Raw genomic sequence first — 18,203 nt, 5'->3', positions numbered from 1 at the left:
ACTTATGGTTCCTTGGGTGAAGTAATCCTCCAATAAATTGCACCAGTAACTACTCTTTGTGCACAAACCTAGAAGTGGCTGTCCAAAGGCTGTTTGAATATGAAGTGCATCACAGACAATCTTTATTTTATTTGATGAGCACCATCGCCATTACTTGTGCGAACACTTCTCGAATCTAATTTTGTTAAAGATTGCCTCCGATTGGTGATCATAGAATCATAGAAATTTACAGCACGGAAGGAGGCTATTTCGACCCATCGTGTCCAAGCCGGCCGACCAAGAGCTATCCCGTCTAATCCCACTTTCCAGCCCTTGGTCCATAGCCCTGTAGGTGATGGCACTAGGGAGTGGGGTTTGTAGGTTTCCCCCTTCACTGTTGCAGCTTCCTGGTCTCAGCCATTCCAGGAGGAAGACATGTGAAGGGAGAGAAATGTAGAGGGCTAACCAATCCAGCCTGTTTCAGGCACATCCGAATTTGACAGTGGCATTGGCAGAGGTCTGGAACACCAGTGTGCAGCCCCAAATAATGTGAGCCACGAAGGGTATACAAGGGAGACAAGAATGATTTTAAAAAATTAACCCGGACTGTTGGAATGCCCTCAATCAGTCATGCTCTTTATTTACTTTCTCATTTATAGTTCAACACATCAGATTTCTTTAACCAACATGTATAGTATGCTGAAATTTAAAAACAGGTGCTCAAAGCATTGTCGCATCATTTTATAGACAAGTTCCTTGGATTTTAAAATCTCGTCCTTGTTTTCAAATCCCACTATGACCTCGCCCCTCCCTATCTCTAACCTCCTCCAGCCCCACAGACCTCCGAGATCTCTGTGCACCTCCAATGCTAACCTCTTGCGCATCTCTGATTTCTATAGCTCCGCCATTGGCAGCCACCTCTTCAGCTGCCTGAGCTCTGGAACTCTCCTGCCTAAACTTCGCTGCCTCTCTACCTCTCTTTCCTCCTTTAAGCCTCGCCTTAAAACCTACCCATCTGCCCTAATATCTCCTTATGTGGCTCGGTGTCAAATGTTGTCTAATATTGCTCCTGTGAAGCACCTTGGGACGTTTCACTGTGTTAAAGGCATTATATAAATGCACGTTGTTTTTGTTGATAACCAATATATTTTAATGCATTGATTTTACTTATCTTTCCCCCCCCCCCTCCCCCCCTCAGACAGCAAATTGAAGAATCATCCAAACCATTCCGTCTCTCCCTACAACTGGATAAGGCTGTAACAACAAATTATAAGCCTGTAGCAAACCATCAGTACAATGTAAGTCTGATTTGTTTACTAACTACCTTATCAGCCCATCAATACCAATGAAATACAAATTTTCCAGGCATGAGTCTGTATTAGCAGAGGGGTTGTCAAGAAATTATGTATGCCGGTAGGGGGTGTATTTGTTTGTGTGTGAGGGTGGTTTACAAATTGTACAAGGGAGAGGGGGCTTACCAAAAACGCAATACTATTTTCAATCTCCCAGGCAGTTAAGGTTACCTCTGTCTTAATGTTAATCTGTTTTGTTATATTTTATTAAATCATATTTTACCTGAATTGAAATAAAAAGCTGTGGTAGTTAAGGCATGAATTATTTTACATTGTGGAAGGAAGGAGGTCGAAAGTGCATTGCTTTGCGGTGGATGTTTGGAAAAGCAAAGGATTGTGGATGGGGAAATTTAAATCCAAAATACACATACTTTCTGGATGGCCCCAGAGCAGAATTCTCAGACTAACTCTGAAATGTTGCATTCTAGATTTCCCTGAAAGGGCAAGGCTGTCTGTCACCACTGGAACATCTTGTGGGGAGGCGGTACACAGCAATGAGGCTGTGATGTCTTCCTCATGGTTGAATTGTCTGCCTCTACTGCATTTCCCCTTGCCCACCAAGCCAAACCTCCCCCCATGCTACCTCCTGCCCTAGCCATGAACCTGCGTCTCTCTCTAGTTTCTCTCGTATCTATCATCATCCCCTCTCCAAGCTCATCTCGTGCATGAGACCCATGTCCTGCTTCCTTGACCCCATTCCCACCAAGCTGCTGACCACCCAATTTCCCTACCTGGACCCGATTGCCAGCTAAATTGTGACTGGTGTTCCCTCTTCTCAGGTACTGTCCGCCATCCTTTCAAAATCAGTGCCATCAGCCTCCTCTGGAAAAAACCCAATTTGATCCTTCTGTCCTTCCAAATCTCTGCCCCATCTTCAATCTCTGTACAGTCTTTGAATGTATTGTAACCTCCCAAATCCATGTCCATCTTTCCTGCAACCACATATTTGAATCAGGTTTCCGCTATGCACTATATCCCCTCCTCGTTCACAACCTTTTTACAGCTTGCAGCCTTCGGCACGGTTGACCACACCATTCTCCTCCAGTGCCTCTCCACCTCTCGATTTCAGTAGGACTGCCCTCACCTGGTTCCTCACTTACCAATCTGATCACAGCCAATGCCTCACTGGCAATGGCTTCTCTTTCCACCTTCATATTGTTACCTCTAAAGTTCTCCAAGGATCTATCTGTTGGCCCTTGGATTTTCCGCCGACATGTAGTCCATTTCCACATGTTTACTGACAACACTCAGCTCTACCTTAACACCACTCTTGACCCCTCAGTTACCTCTGTGTTGTCAGATTGCTTGTCCAACTTCCAGTCTTGGATAAGCCGCAATTTCCTTTTGCTCAACTTTGGGAAGACTGAAGCCATCATCTTTGGCCCCCACGCAAGCATCATACCCTTGCCATCAATTCCATCTCACTCTCCAGCCGAGGATGGAGCCAACTGTTTGTAACCCCGCGTTCTATTTGACCCCAAGATGAGCTTCTGCCCCCATATCCTTTCTGTCACAAAGACTGCCTATTTCCTCCGAGAACTTCGCCCACCTTTGCCGTTGCCAATGCCCATCTGCTGCTGAAATCCCCTTCCATGCCTTTGTCACCTCTTGACCTGACTCTCTCAATGCTCTCCGGGCCAACCTCCCATCCTCCACCCAAACTTCTGTTCATACAAAACCCTGCTGTATCCATATCCTATCCTGCATCGCCACATTCACCGATGCCCCCTGTTCTCATTGACTACCATTGGCTCCTATAGGACCCCTAATACCTCAATTTTAAAATGCTCTTCCTTGTGTTTAAATCCCTTCATGTGGTCTTGCCTCTCCCTATCTTTATAATCTCCTCCAGCCTTAAACTTCCTTTCCCAGAACTCTTGGTTTCTCTGACTCAAGCCTCTTGCGCCTCCCTTTAATACGGTATTGGCAGCAGAGTCTTGCCCAACAGAACTTGGCCCCACACTCTGGAATCCTCTCCCTAAGCCCCTTTGCCGCTTCACCTTCCTCTTCTTTAAGACCCTCCTTGAAACTCATCTCTTTGATCATGATTTTGATTACTGCTTCCGCTTTCGCCTTCTTTGGCTTGGTGACCATTTTTTGATTGCATCTATGTGAAGCGCTTCAAGACATTTCTCCACATTGAAGGCACTATTTACATAGAATTACATAGAATATACAGCACAGAAACAAGCCATTCGGCCAACCAGACATTCCTCCTCCCATCCTTCCTCATCTAACTCTCATCAGCTTAACCCTCTATTCCTTTCTCCCTCAGATGTTTATCCCCTTAAATGCATCTATACTATTCGCTTCAACTATTCCCTTTGGTAGCGAGTTCCACATTCTCACCACTCTCTGAGTAAAGAAGTTCCTTCTGAATTCTCTTGGATTTCTTGGTGACTATATTCTATTGATGGCCTCTAGTTTTGCTCTTCCCCACAAGTGGAACCACTCTCCGTGTCCACTCCATTAAAACCTTTCATAATTTTAAAAACCTCTATTAGGTCACTCCTCAGCCTTCTCTTTTCAAGAGAAAAGAGACCCAACCTGTTCAGCCTTTCCTGTTATATAACTTTGCATTTCTGGTATCATCCTTGTAAATCTTTTTTGCACCCTCTTCAGTGCCTCTATATCCTTTTTATAATATGGCGACCAGAACTATACGCAGTACTTTAAGTGTGGTCTAACCAAGGTTCGATACAAGTTTAGCATAACTTCCCTACTTTTCAATTCTATACCTGTAGAAATAAACCCTAGTGCTTGGTTTGCATTTTTTATGGCCTAATTGACTTGCGTCGTTACTTTTAGCACAGTACATTTGTGTATTTATACTCCCAGATCTCTTTGCTCCTCTGTCCAATTTAGATTCTTATTTTCCAACATGTGACCTTATTTTTCTTAATATAAATGCAAGTTGATGTTAATGCATGTTCACCAGTCTCAATTTAAAATGTCTGCACGGGTGAGGTATTGTAGAGCAGTGATCTCCCGAGGAATGGTAGCACACCATGAGTCCGTGTCTTTGGGCGAGGTTTGAGACTGAATATATAAAAGAAAGGGAACTTTTGTTAAAGTGTCTTTTTTAACTTGTTTGGTTTGCATGTCTGATTAAGGCACAGTACATTTTGTTCATACATACTGGATCTACATGTTTTAATGTACAGTTGGATATTACTGACATCTTGCTGCTCCTTATTGTGCAAGGAGGTGTGTTGGGACTGGACTGACAAATATGGGACGCAAGCTCTCTGATATTTTTCTGCTTCGAGGCAAAACTCATACATCAGATTGCTAGACTATCCCAGATGTTTATGATGGGAGAATGACAACAAAGGCTCATATAATGATGAAAGCTGGGGCTCTCCTTTTGGCTGCAGACTCCATGTTAGGTCTGCGAGAGACAGACAGTTCAGTTACAGTCTCTAAATTCCAGGACTGCTGTCAAGCGCGCTTAGATCTAGGAGTACATCTGGAACACTGTCTCCTGTCGCTACAGGGCTTTCACTATCGAGGAGAGGTGAGATGAGGTGCTTTAGATATCTGTGTTTGATTTAGTCCAGTGATTCTCTGCTGCACATGTAGTACGAGAGTCAGCTTCCAGATCACACTCCCTCCTGTAGTAAAAGGTTGGTCCAGCCTTTGTTCTCCAGTCCCTTATTCATGATAACGAGGAGAATCAGCAGGGATTTAAATAAGGAGACATTACAACAGAGCATGATCCAATCTAATCCATTAACTCCACACGTCAATATTTCAACAGGGGTAACCAGGTAGCAATCCCTAATCCCCATGCCTCTGTCACCTCGGGATTCGATTTCCTCAATGCTCTCCTGGCTGGACTCCCTTCTTCCACCTTCCATAGCTACAACTGATATAGAATACTACAGCCTGTATTCTCACCTTTACTCGTTGCCCTCACTTGTGTCCCCACCCTCAGGAACTCACTTCCTCAGCATCTGCCTCTTTTCTCTTCCCTTGCTGCCTCAAAAAGACCTTTCTCTGTCCCGTCCAAACCTCTCTCTTCGCTCTTTAAAGGACTGGAGGAATGGTGTAGAAATATATTGTAAGTCTGATTGTTTTAAACTGTTTAAATGGTTGTCACAATACCATGAAGGATGGATGGAGAGCTGCTGATTTTAAACCACAAATGCGGGCAAGTAGACACCAAGCCAAAAATGCTGACTGTCCATGTGAAGCTTGGATGGTCAAGCAAGTCTGTTTTAACCTTTGTGGGATTCTGTCCAGTTGTCCATTTTGTATTGCCTTTCTCGTGACAATTTAGAATTGATTATTTTGGGATGCTTGTAATTGTGGCAAATTAGAGAACGGACTGACATGTGGATGGTATCTTCATAGAGACCAGGCCTCCTTCCTTGGTGCTTGTGCTGCTATGGGGTGCTTGCCTATACAGCTGTCTTGATTTTGAACTATCAGTTGATTTTATGGTAGAGGTTCAGCTAGCTAAGGCAGTGAGTCAGCTAGTCATGCAGGCAGGAAGGTGCAAGATTTAGTTCCAATCTTTGCTGAGTTAGCTGGGTCAGTAGGGGCACCATGTTTGGCCTCGCTGACCCCAGCTTAGGGAAGGAGATGTAGGCCAGGTTTCCCGCATCGGATTGCTATCCCGTCACTGCAACTGGAGGTCTGCGTGTCTGCTGATGTTAGCTGCCGTGCTTCCCACTCACTGGCGGGGGTGGGGGGGGGGGTCACATGTGAGAAGTTGCCACTTGAGCAAGGTACCAGAGAGTGGCCAGCAACTGTGGACACTACCTCATTAAGAAGGAATAAGCTGATAGAGGAAAAGGAGGTTTAAAAACTTTGTTGATTTGTTGAAACTGTAAGAGCTTAGACTTTGCTCAAAGTAATCTTTCCAGGGGTTGTTTGTGGACGTTGCATCATGTTGTTAAACCTGGATGGAAAGTTGCTTTTGGACCCTTCACCTATTTGTGAAGAATATTTATTTGTGAGGGTGTGAATCCGCTCTCCATGGTCCGTGCAACTCCTGCAGTCCAGAAGGCAAGAGGCCTGTTTCTAAACACAGGTCGGGAGGGGAAGGTTGTCAGGAGGAGTCTCCCTGGGATCCTCTTGCATACTGACAGTGCAGATGCAGAGCGGCATAGGTAGAGGACTGGTAATGGGTCACCGGCCAACCTCTCTACTCGTGGAACATTGGAGAATGAGCAGATCTCAAAAGGGGACAAGAGAGAGTAAGAATATGTTGTAGCGCTACAAGCACTGGGCAGCTCCCCCTCGTTGTCTCATTCATTTCATTGTTACAATGCAACTAAGAAAGAAATCGCTGCTGGGACCCCAACTATTTACAATCTATATTAACGACTCGTTTACTAATATTGTGCTTTTCATTAGATTGAATACGAGAGGAAGAAGAAGGAAGACGGGAAGCGTGCCCGAGCCGATAGGCAGCAAGTGCTGGATATGCTGTTTTCAGCATTTGAGAAGCACCAGTACTACAACATCAAGGACCTGGTGGACATCACCAAGCAGCCAGTTGTAAGTAAAAGGGAATGACATGCAGCTCAAAATCTACCAGTGCCACCTGTTGGATTTAAAGCACAGGGTTCTTACGGAGCTTCTTCAGCAGCAGCCTCAGGTGATATCATTGCAAATATGTTAGCTTTCATTGTACCTGCAGTGCAATTTGTTGACTTTGCAAATGTGTCAAAAATGCCATGCTTTATACAATATTTTAGACACCTAAACCTGAAAATTAAGGTTTTGATTTGTGAGAATCACATTTTGGCTGTTGATATTGCTTGCCCATTGCAATCTCAAACCCCCGTGATTTGGAAATGTCCTCCGATTTAGCACTGAAACTGCTGGGAGTCCATAGCATTCCTTTCCTGTTCCCCTGTTTTCTTGGAGAGGCACATGTGCATTGTTATATAGTGCTTGCTGCCACAGACAGACAAAGTTCGTAGTTACAAATGGTTCATTCTCTGGTTGGCAACCAGTAACTAGTGGGATGCTGCAGGGATCAGTGCTGGGACCCCAACTATTTACAATCTATATTAACGACTTGGAAGAAGGGACAGAGTGTAACGTAGCCAAGTTTGCTGACAATACAAAGATAGGAGGAAAAGCAATGTGTGAGGAGGACACAAAAAATCTGCAAAAGGACATAGACAGGCTAAGTGAGTGGGCAAAAATCTGGCAGATGGAGTATAATATTGGAAAGTGTGAGGTCATGCACTTTGACAGAAAAAAATCAAAGAGCAAGTTATTATTTAAATGGAGAAAGATTGCAAAGTGCCGCAGTACAGCAGGACCTGGGGTTACTTGTGCATGAAACACAAAAGGACAGTATCCAGGTACAGCAAGTGACCAGGAAGGCCAATGGTATCTTGGCCTTTATTGCAAAGAGGATGGAGTATAAAAGCAGGGAAATCTTGCTACAGCTATATACAAGGTTTTAGTGAGGCCACACCTGGAATACTATGTGCAGTTTTGGTTTCCATATTTATGAAAGGATATACTTGCTTTGGAGGCAGTTCAGAGAAGGTTCACTAGGTTAATTCCGGGGATGAGGGGGTTGACTTATGAGGCAAGGTTGAGTAGGTTGGGCCTCTACTCATTGGAATTCAGAAGAATGAGAGATGATCGTATCGAAACATATAAGATTATGAGGGGGCTTGATAAGGTGGATGCAGAGAGGATGTTTCCACTGATAGGGAAGACGAGAACTAGAGGGCATAATCTTAGAACAAGGGGCCGCCCATTTAAAACTGAGATGAGGAGAAATTTCTTCTCAGGGTTGTAAATCTGTGGAATTCACTGCCTCAGAGTTGTGGAAGCTGGGACATTGAATAAATTTAAGATAGAAATAGACAGTTTCTTTAACGATAAGGGGATACGGGATTATGGGGAGCGGGCGGGGAAGTGGAGCTAATGATCTTATTGAATGGCGGAGCAGGCTAGAGGGGCCGTATGGCCTACTCCTGTTCCTATTATGTTCTTATTTCCTAACCTGCATAAATTGTTGAAGCTACCAAGTGAGGTGAAGAATTGAATATTTTTTAGGCACGTGAAGTTGCCAGTGCTCCACAATGCAGCCATCATCTCTCTTGTATGACTTAACAGCATAAATACAGAGAGATGGTCTTTCTCCCAGCTCGGTCGCTTTTACAGTGATTTCTGCCCGTTTGCTGCCCAGCTCTGCCTGCCCCTGCCTGGCCTCACTCCAGTTGACTTGGCCTGGCCAAATTTGCTCTGCTGTCTTCCCATTTGGCGATTTGGAGATTTAAAACAATATACATATCATTGGTTTTATAAATTTTCCCTACTAATCTGTTATTAGAAGAAATAAATGACAAGCGCGAATGGAACTGAATTTGTCACCGAAGATCAAGGTTTGAATTTACTTTCTGAAACTTCTTAGCTCGTTCCTTCAATGCAAAACAGTCCAGATTTGTACATTTAATATGGTATCCATCACTTTCACCAATTGGGACCAAGGATTATCCAAAAACGAATCATTTTGTGTGACCATGTGTTTCATGTTAAGGGTTAGACTCCAGCATTAACTAACTGAATTGTAATTTTGCCTAAGTGATTGCATAAGATGATTGTGCCACTCAGTGGCAGACAGTCAGTACTACAGGTACCAAGTGTTTGAGATGAAAATAGCAACAACTTATGTTTATGTGGTGCCTTCAACATAGATGTACATAGGATATACGGCACAGAAACAGGCCATTCAGACCAACCAGTCCATGTCTGCGGTTATGCTCCACTTGAGCCTCCTCTCATCTGTCAGCATACCCATCTATTCCCTTCTCCCTCATGTGCTTGTCTAGCCTTCCTGTAAGTTTCTTCTAAACTCCCTATTGGATTTCTTGGTGACTATCTTATATTGATGGCCTCTAATTATGCTCTTCCCCAGAAGTTGAAACATTCTCTCTCTATCCACTCTTATCAAAACCTTTCATCATTTTAAAGACCTCTATTAGGTCACCCCTCAACCTTTTTTCAAGAGAAAAGACACCCAGCCTGTTCATCCTTTCCTGATATGTATACACTCGCATTTCTGATATTATGCTTGTAAATCTTCTCTGTGGCCTTTCCAGTGCCTCAATATCCTTTTTATAATGTGACCAGAACTGTATGCAGTACTCGACGGTCTAACCAAGGTTCGATACAGGTTTAGCATAACTTCCCTACTTTTCAAATCTATACTTCTAGAAATAAATCTGAGGCCTTGCTAACCTGTGTCGCAGCTTTTAATGATTTGTGTCTTTGCAGTCCAAGATCCCTATGTTCCTCTACCCCACCTAGTAATAACCTCGCACCCTCCAAGTAATAAGTGACCTCCCTATTCTTCTTACCAAAATGGTAATACCTCACATTTATCTGTGTTGAACTTCATTTGCAAATTATATGCCCATTCTGCAAGTTTATTAATGTCCTCCTGTAATTTGTTGCAGTCCTCCTCAGTATTGACCATCACCCAATTTGGTGTCATCCGCAAATTTAGAAATTGTGTTTTTGATTCCAAAGTCTAAATCGTGAACAACAGCGGCCCCAGCACTGATCATAGAAACATAGAAACATAGAAAATAGGTGCAGGAGCAGGCCATTCAGCCCTTCTAGCCTGCACCGCCATTCAACGAGTTCATGGCTGAACATGAAACTTCAGTACCCACTTCCTGCTTTCACGCCATACCCCTTGATCCCCCGAGTAGTAAGGACTTCATCTAACTCCCTTTTGAATATATTTAGTGAATTGGCCTCAACTACTTCCCGTGGTAGAGAATTCCACAGGTTCACCACTCTCTGGGTGAAGAAGTTTCTCCTTATCTCGGTCCTAAATGGCTTACCCCTTATCCTTAGACTGTGACCCCTGGTTCTGGACTTCCCCAACATTGGGAACATTCTTCCTGCATCCAACCTGTCCAAACCCGTCAGAATTTTAAACGTTTCTATGAGGTCCCCTCTCACTCTTCTGAACTCCAGTGAATACAAGCCCAGTTGATTCAGTCTTTCTTGATAGGTCAGTCCCACCATCCCGGGAATCAGTCTGGTGAATCTTCGCTGCACTCCCTCAACAGCAAGTATGTCCTTCCTCAAGTTAGGAGACCAAAACTGTACACAATACTCCAGGTGTGGCCTCACCAAGGCCCTGTACAACTGTAGCAACACCTCCCTGCCCCTGTACTCAAATCCCCTCGCTATGAAGGCCAACATGCCATTTGCTTTCTTAACCGCCTGCTGTACCTGCATGCCAACCTTCAATGACTGATGTACCATGACACCCAGGTCTCGTTGCACCTTCCCTTTTCCTAATCTGTCACCATTCAGATAATAGTCTGTCTCTTGTGGTGTACCACTACCCACCCTCTGCCGCTATAAATAGCTACCCTTTACCCCTACTCTCTACTTTCTGTCTTGAAGTCAACTAGCTATCCATTCTGCTACATGTCCCCTGACTCCGCATTCTCTGATCTTGTTCATCAGTCTATTATGGGGTACCTTATCGAAGGCCTTTTGAAAATGTAGATAAATTACATCTGCTGCATTACCATTGTCTACGCTCTCTGTTACCTCTTCAAATAATAGTCTGTCTCTTGTGGTGTACCACTACCCACCCTCTGCCGCTATAAATAGCTACCCTTTACCCCTACTCTCTACTTTCTGTCTTGAAGTCAACTAGCTATCCATTCTGCTACATGTCCCCTGACTCCGCATTCTCTGATCTTGTTCATCAGTCTATTATGGGGTACCTTATCGAAGGCCTTTTGAAAATGTAGATAAATTACATCTGCTGCATTACCATTGTCTACGCTCTCTGTTACCTCTTCAAAAAATGCAGTGAAGTTGGTCAAGAAAGACCTTTTGAAATGCATGCTGACTATTCATTATTATATTTTTGGTTTCTAGATGTTCTTCCATTTTCTCTTTTAGTAGGGATTCCATTAATTTTCTATCCCCCTTTTTAAAGATAGGTATTGCGTTAGCTATCTGCCAGTCCTCTGGGGCACTATACCTTTTTCTAATGAATTATTAAACATATATAGTAATGCCTCTGCTATCTCATCCCTAGATCCTTTTAAAATGTGTGGATGTAATTCACCCGAACCAGGGGTTTTATCCTCTTTGAGTTTGATTATTCTATTTAACATATCCCCTCTTTTTATTTTAAATGCACTTATCTCATTACTAGCTATGATGCTTCACAGAGGTATAAAAAAAGACATTGATCTAAGGAAGGAAAGAAAAGGAGGGATAACAAGCTTGGTCACAGAGGAGGGTCTTGAGGATGGAGTGGTTTAGGGAGAGAATTCCAGAGTGTGGGGCCAAGGTGGCTGAAAATACAGTTGACAAAGGGGAAGAGTGCACAAGATCGTTAGATATATTCAAACGGGAGTTAGATATGGCCCTTGCGGCTAAAGGGATCAAGGGGTATGGAGAGAAAGCAAGAATGGGGTACTGAAGTTGTATGATCAGCCATGATCATATTGAATGGTGGTGCAGGTTCAAAGGGCCGAATGGCCTACTCCTCCACCTATTTTCTATGTTTCTATGAAACTGGAGTCAGAGGAACAGAGTTCTGAGGAGTGTAGTAGTAGGATAAAGAGATGAGGAGGGGCGAGACCATTGAAGGATTTAACGCAGTCAGAATTTTACATTTGAGCCAGTAGGGGACCTGTTGCCAACTTAGGTCAGTGAAGGATGGGTATGATGGGCAAGAATGACGGGAGATAGGATGTGGGCTGCTTCCTAGTGGGTTTAATCTTTGATTTTATAAATTCCTGTCTCAAGTACGTAAGGATATTGATTATTTTGTCTGTCAGTAGTGTTGTGCCTGTTATGTTATATGTTTTGTATCAGAAAATTCAGGGCGGACAAAACGTTATCCTTAGTTTTTGGCGGAAGTGCATGCACAACAGTCTACTCCTCTTAATCCAAAGGCACGTCACTGAATTCCCACTTTGCTGTGTTATTTACATTAATTAATTTCGATGTTTAGTGCAAAGAACAATTTAGACTGTACAATGATTCTATATAATCATAGTATGATTATTTTGAAGTGGTGTCCAGAGGTTAAACACCAGGTCCAGAATCATTTCTTTTTAGTGAATACAGCTGTTTCTAGCTCGATGTAAGACACAGCCTGCCCTTGGAAGTATCCTTGAATCCACCTGTTACAGCAGCTCATCTACAAGTTAAAAATAAACATGTCTATTATGCTATGTTCGGTAGGATTTGTAGTTTGTGTTTTTCCTTTGGGGTATGCTGTACTAGTCGGATTTGTTCTTCATGCCTGGCCATTGTAACATGAATCACAGCTCAGGGGGAAGCCATTCGCCCATCATGTGACCATAGAAATTTACAGCACGGAAGGAGGCCCCTTCGGCCCATCGTGTCCGCGCCGGCTGACCAAGAGCTATCCAGCCTAATCCCACTTTGCAGCTCTTGGTCCGTAGCCATGTAGTTTATGGCACTTTACGTGCACATCCAAGTATTTTTTTTAAATGTGGTGAGGGTTTTTGCCTCTACCACACTTTCAGGCAGTGAGTTCCACATCCCCACCGCCTTCTGGGTAAAGAAATTTCCCCTCATATCCCCTCTAAACCTCATACCAATTACTTTAAATCTATGCCCCCCTGGTTGTTGACCCCTCTGCCAAGGGAAACAGGTCCTTCCTATCCACTCTATACAGGCCCCTCATAATTTTATACATCTCACTCAGGTCTCCCTCCAGCCTCCTCTGTTCCAAAGAAAACAGACCCAGCATTTCCAATCTTTCCTCATATCCAAAATTCTCCAGGCAACATTCTTGTAAATCTCTTCTGCACCCTTTCCAGTGCAATCACATTTTTCCTGTAATGTGGTGACCAGAACTGCACACAGTACTCCAGCTGCGGCCTAACCAGTGTTTTATACAGTACAAGCATAACGTCCTTGCTCTTGTATTCCATATGCCTTCTTAACCACCTTATCTACTTGGCCTGCTACCTTTAGGGATCTGAGGACCTGCACTCCAAGGTCCCTTTGTTCCTCTACACTTTTCAGTGTCGTACCATTTAATGCGTATTCCCTTGCCTTGTTAGATCTCCCCAAATGCATTACCTCACACTTATCCGGGTTGAATTCCATTTTCCACTCTTCTGCCCACCTGACCAGTACATTGATATCTTTCTGTAGTCCGCAGCTTTCTTCTTCATTATCAACCACACAGCCGATTTTAGTATCATCTGCAAACTTCTTAATCATACCCCCAACATTCAAGTCCAAGTCATTGATATATACCACAAAAAGCAAGGGACCCAACACTGAGCCCTGCAGAACCCCACTGGAAACAGCCTTCCAGTCACAAAAATACCCATCAACCATTACCCTTTACTTCCTGCTTCTGAGTCAATTTTGGATCCAACTTGCCACTTTGCCCAGGATCCCATGTGCTTTTACTTTCATGACCAGTCTGCCATGTGGGACCTTATCAAAAGCTTTGCTAAAATCCATATACACTACATCATGCGCACTACCCTCATCGATCCTCCTGGTTACCTCCTCGAAAAATTTAATCAAGTTAGTCAGACATGATCTTCCCTTAACAAATCCATGCTGACTGCCCTTGATTAATCCATGTCTTTCCAAATGAAGATTTATCCTGTCCCTCAGGATTTTTTTCAATAATTTTTCCACCATTCCTCCTCCTTCTTCTGAACTGAGGTTAGGCTGACTGGCCTGTAATTACTCAGCCTATCCCTTTCTCCCTTTTTAAACAAAGGTACAACATTAGCAGTCCTCCAGTCCTCTGCCACCACACCTGTAGCCAGAGAGGACTGGAAAATGATGGTCAGAGCCTCTGCCATTTCCTCCTTTGCTTCTCTTAACAGCCCGGTATACATTTCATCTGGGCTTGGGGATTTATCCACTTATAAAGCTGCAAAACCCCTTAATACGCCCTCTCTCTCTATGTTTATCTTGTCTAATATTTCACACTCCTCCTCCCTTATTGTAAAGTCTGCATCGCCTCTCTCTTTTGTGAAAACAGATGCAAAGTATTCATTAAGAATCATACCCGCATCTCTGCCTCCACACACAGATTTCCTTTGCTAGCTCTTCAAATGGGGCCATTTACTCTTAATTCCATGTACTTTTATATTATTTCTTATCAAATACTCACCAATTCTATTTTATCTGGTATGATTCAACAGCACTTGTGGTAATGAATTCCATGTTTCAATAATCCACTGGGGAAAATCCTGCTAATTTACCCTTTTTCTATTGATAACAAATATTATTTCCAGGTTCAGGATTATCACTCAAAATCTTTCATAATTTTGAAAGCCCCCTTAACCTTCAGTGACAAAGCCCCAATTTTTCAAGCTGTTCTTCATAATTATAAGCTCTCATTCCTGATAACACTCTAGTGAATCTTTGCTGTACCCTTTCCATGGCTCTAACATACTTCCTATAATGACTTTCATGGCCTCATGCTCCCCATCTCTCTAACCTCCTCAACCTCTGAACTCGTCATTCCTCTGACTCTGGCCTTAGTGCACCCCCCTTTGCCCCACCATTTGGCAGTTATGTCTTCAGTCCCATGCCCTGAAATTTCTTCCATAAACCGCTCTGCCTTTCCACCTCTAAGGTTCTTCTTAAAACCCACTTCTTTCACCAAACTTTTGGCATCTCTCAATAGCTCCTTATTTGGCTTAGCATCCATTTGTTTCTGATTTTTTTATTCTGTGAAGCGACTTTGTGGTGTTTCTCTATACTAATGGTGCTATATAAATGCAAGTTGTGATAATGAAGTGCTCAGAACTGCACCCAATACTCTCAACTGTGACCCAAAAAGCGTATTGTACAAATTAAACATAATTCCTTTGCTTTTATATTCAGTGGCCCTGTATATAAAACCCAAAATCAAATTTGCCTTTTCTGATTGCACTCTCTGCTTTAGAGATCTATGTATCTTTAGCCCTATCTCTCTTCCTCCATTCTGAAGAATCTAGCCATTTAGGGTTCACTTCCTTTCATGGTTATTTCTCCTAAAATGTACGACTTCACATTTCTCTGCATTGAAAAGAAGTGTGACTGTTTGTAGGCATAACACAGTAAGACGAGTATAGCGCATGTTGCCTGGTGCAATATATATATATATATAATACAAGTGGTGTGGAGAGCTGAGTTGGTCAGGTCATGAAAGCCTGGAAAAAATTGGTTACGTGCAAGAAAACAAACCTGTTAATATATACATCTGTACAAATCAATCTTCTCTGGATGAATCTTGTTAGCATGTTTGATTTGGGCAGATGCTGTTGTTTAACCAATTATCTGATGGGGGTTATCCACGAGTGAAATGTACTGTAGCTGTAAGCTTCACTAGCTTTGCACGTAAAACCAACCTAACCACTTCCTACACGTTTGGTATTTTATACTTCCACAGTACACTTTGAACTAACTTCTCCGATAGCTTAGCGGGTGGTGTTGTCTCCTGGTCCAATACTGAATCATACAAACTACCAACGACCTAGGTTCAGTCTCAGATCTTGTGATTTACCTGATCACAGTCTGGGTGGCCATAAAGGTGCCACAAATGGGGAAGTCAGCTGGGATTGCTTGTGCAGTGACTACTACAGTTGTAAGCTGAGGACAGGGTAGGCTTATCTGTGATGCCGCTCACAGTCTAGCTTCAAACGTCAGGAGTCTGCATTTGAACAAGTTACTAGAGGGCAGCTAGGCCCATGGTAACAGTAGTGGCCCAGCATGCAGCAGGACCTTCAGGAGAGGGGAAAACTAGGCAGGGGGGTAAATAAACTTTCGTTAGATCTCGAGTATCACACACATATTTCCAAGATTAAAAGTACCAACTTACTCCTCTTTAACTCCTTTAGCAGTGTCCTTATGGATATGGCAAAGAGGTGTGAGTGTCATATGTTGCCTGAATTCATTCATTCTTTGATCTAGAAACTTCATTATAAGACACTGTGCAATGTCTCAAATTGAGACCTGCTCTTTAGCTCTGTGCATAACTTGGACACTGACTAGAATTAGCTTCAAAGCATGTTATTTATAGATGGGAATTTCTTAGACAATGACTGTCTTTATAGAGCAAAACATAAAATGGCTTCACTGGCCCACCATTTTCTCTTTAGCTTAATATCAATTAATTTTTGGCTTTATGGGGTTTTTTATGTAACAGAGAACAAGCTGTAATATGGATTTGAGGCCAAAAGGAGGGAGGATGGGTTCCACCCTAAACCTACCTGACATTAAGTACCTTGGAGAGGAATCAGTGTCGTAGTAGTCACATCTCCTAACTAAAGCCTTTCACTTGAGGACCTGCATTAAGGAGGTAGCGGTGGATAAGTCTGGTAACCAGCTCCTATATCCAGGGCTCAGTACCTGTTCTGAGTGAAGGTGCAGACAGGTAAACCTGATGTGATCAGGGGAATGGTGGCAATGCGCTCACATATTTTATACTGAGCTGTGCTGCTCATCTTGCAAACACTCCTGGTTCGTGCTGTCCAATCAGCAAGCGCTCAGAACCTGCTCCTGTCACCCGTCAATTGCCCGACGATCAACTCGTGACTATTCTCCTTGAGTGGCAGGGGAGGAAGGTGAGTGGGGGGGTCCCTTTGGAGTTGAGGTGTTTCAAAGTTATCCGGCTTGCTGATGGAACCTTGTAGACGCAGTAGGCCAGACAGGTCTGCAGTACTCCAGTACACTGCTAATGACTGACCAACCCACTGATGGAACCTGGTAAATGGTAAATTCAGCTCCAAATAACCCTGCAGGCTAGTGCTGTAACAGGGTGGGTGGGAAGCTTACCCCGGTGCTGGTAGTGCTGTGTAGTTTTAGCTGGTTCAATTCCATCAATACCACTGCACCACTTGGGGGTCCCTAAACCTTGGCACCTGCCAAGCTGCTCCTAAACTCTTTTGGCTTAGATGAGTGGGTGCGTCCCGAACAGAGGGTGTGTTCTTGGTTTGGAGACCTAAAAAGGATGATAGCGTGTCAAATATCAAACTCACAAGGGGTGGGGGATGCGGGGGAGATTTGTTGATATTAAAGCATTACATTGTAAAATACGCAACTTTTGATGCAGAAGTTAATGGTTTTCTGTTTTCCTTCCTTCGCCATAGACCTACCTAAAGGAAATTTTGAGAGAGATTGGCATCTACAATGTAAAAGGAACCCACAAGAACACATGGGAGCTAAAGCCGGAGTATCGACATTACCAGAGTGAAGACAAGAGTGAATAGAGTAACAAGGCTGTGGATAATGCTAAGTAAGCTAGCTACTGGAGAGATTCCAAGCAAGTGAGACGTTCCAAGGTGTAGTCTTGGCCCTCGCTCATTAGGATCTGAGCAATGCCATAGTGGTTTGATTATTTACCCTTTCAAAGGCCACAATATTTTATATGGCAGCCTATTTTAAAAGTTGAAGGGGAAAGCATCCATAAGTAGTGTCTGTTTTTATTTGAATCAAGAAAACACTTCGTATCTTTCAAGTATTTTGATGTAGAAAGACGATTAAAGTGGGGGCACATTTGTACTGTCAATAAAGAATTGTGTTGAAACAATTGAGATTTGTTTCTGTGGGCGGTGCTGTTCGGTATGTAAATCAGTTGCTTCTCATCTATTCTACATGAGATGGTAAAAATGACAAAAGGGCCCTTTCAGGGATTTTTCTCCTTGGCCACTTCCATGTGCTTAATCAGGAATTAAACCAATTCATGTTTTGAGTTACAGAAAATCTGTAAATGTATACATGGTATTGGGGACAGGCAGATGATACATTAAGAACATAAGAACATAAGAAATAGGAGCAAGAGTAGGCCATTAGGCTCCTCGAGCCTGCTGTGCCGTTTAATAAGATCACGGCTGATCTGATCATGGACTCGGC

The 18,203-nt window shown here is 43.3% G+C and overlaps 1 protein-coding gene across 2 annotated transcripts in view; it reads left to right on the top strand.

The window, feature by feature from the left end:
* Positions 1–17,884, top strand: part of gtf2f2a (general transcription factor IIF, polypeptide 2a) — a 118,386-nt gene extending 100,502 nt beyond the window's left edge. For both annotated transcript variants that reach the window (XM_070894098.1, XM_070894096.1), the window contains 3 exons: positions 1,178–1,277; positions 6,696–6,839; positions 17,441–17,884. In XM_070894098.1, coding sequence (XP_070750199.1) covers positions 1,178–1,277; positions 6,696–6,839; positions 17,441–17,560 — 364 coding nt within the window. In that variant the 3' untranslated portion in view covers positions 17,561–17,884. The remainder of the gene's footprint in view (positions 1–1,177; positions 1,278–6,695; positions 6,840–17,440) is intronic.
* The last annotated feature ends 319 nt before the right edge of the window (positions 17,885–18,203 follow it).

The sequence above is a fragment of the Pristiophorus japonicus genome, chromosome 11 (assembly GCF_044704955.1).
Source record: "Pristiophorus japonicus isolate sPriJap1 chromosome 11, sPriJap1.hap1, whole genome shotgun sequence".
Lineage (NCBI taxonomy): Eukaryota > Metazoa > Chordata > Chondrichthyes > Pristiophoridae > Pristiophorus > Pristiophorus japonicus.
The sequence above is the reverse complement of the archived record's forward strand: the minus strand, read 5'-3'. Positions and strand labels throughout refer to the sequence as shown.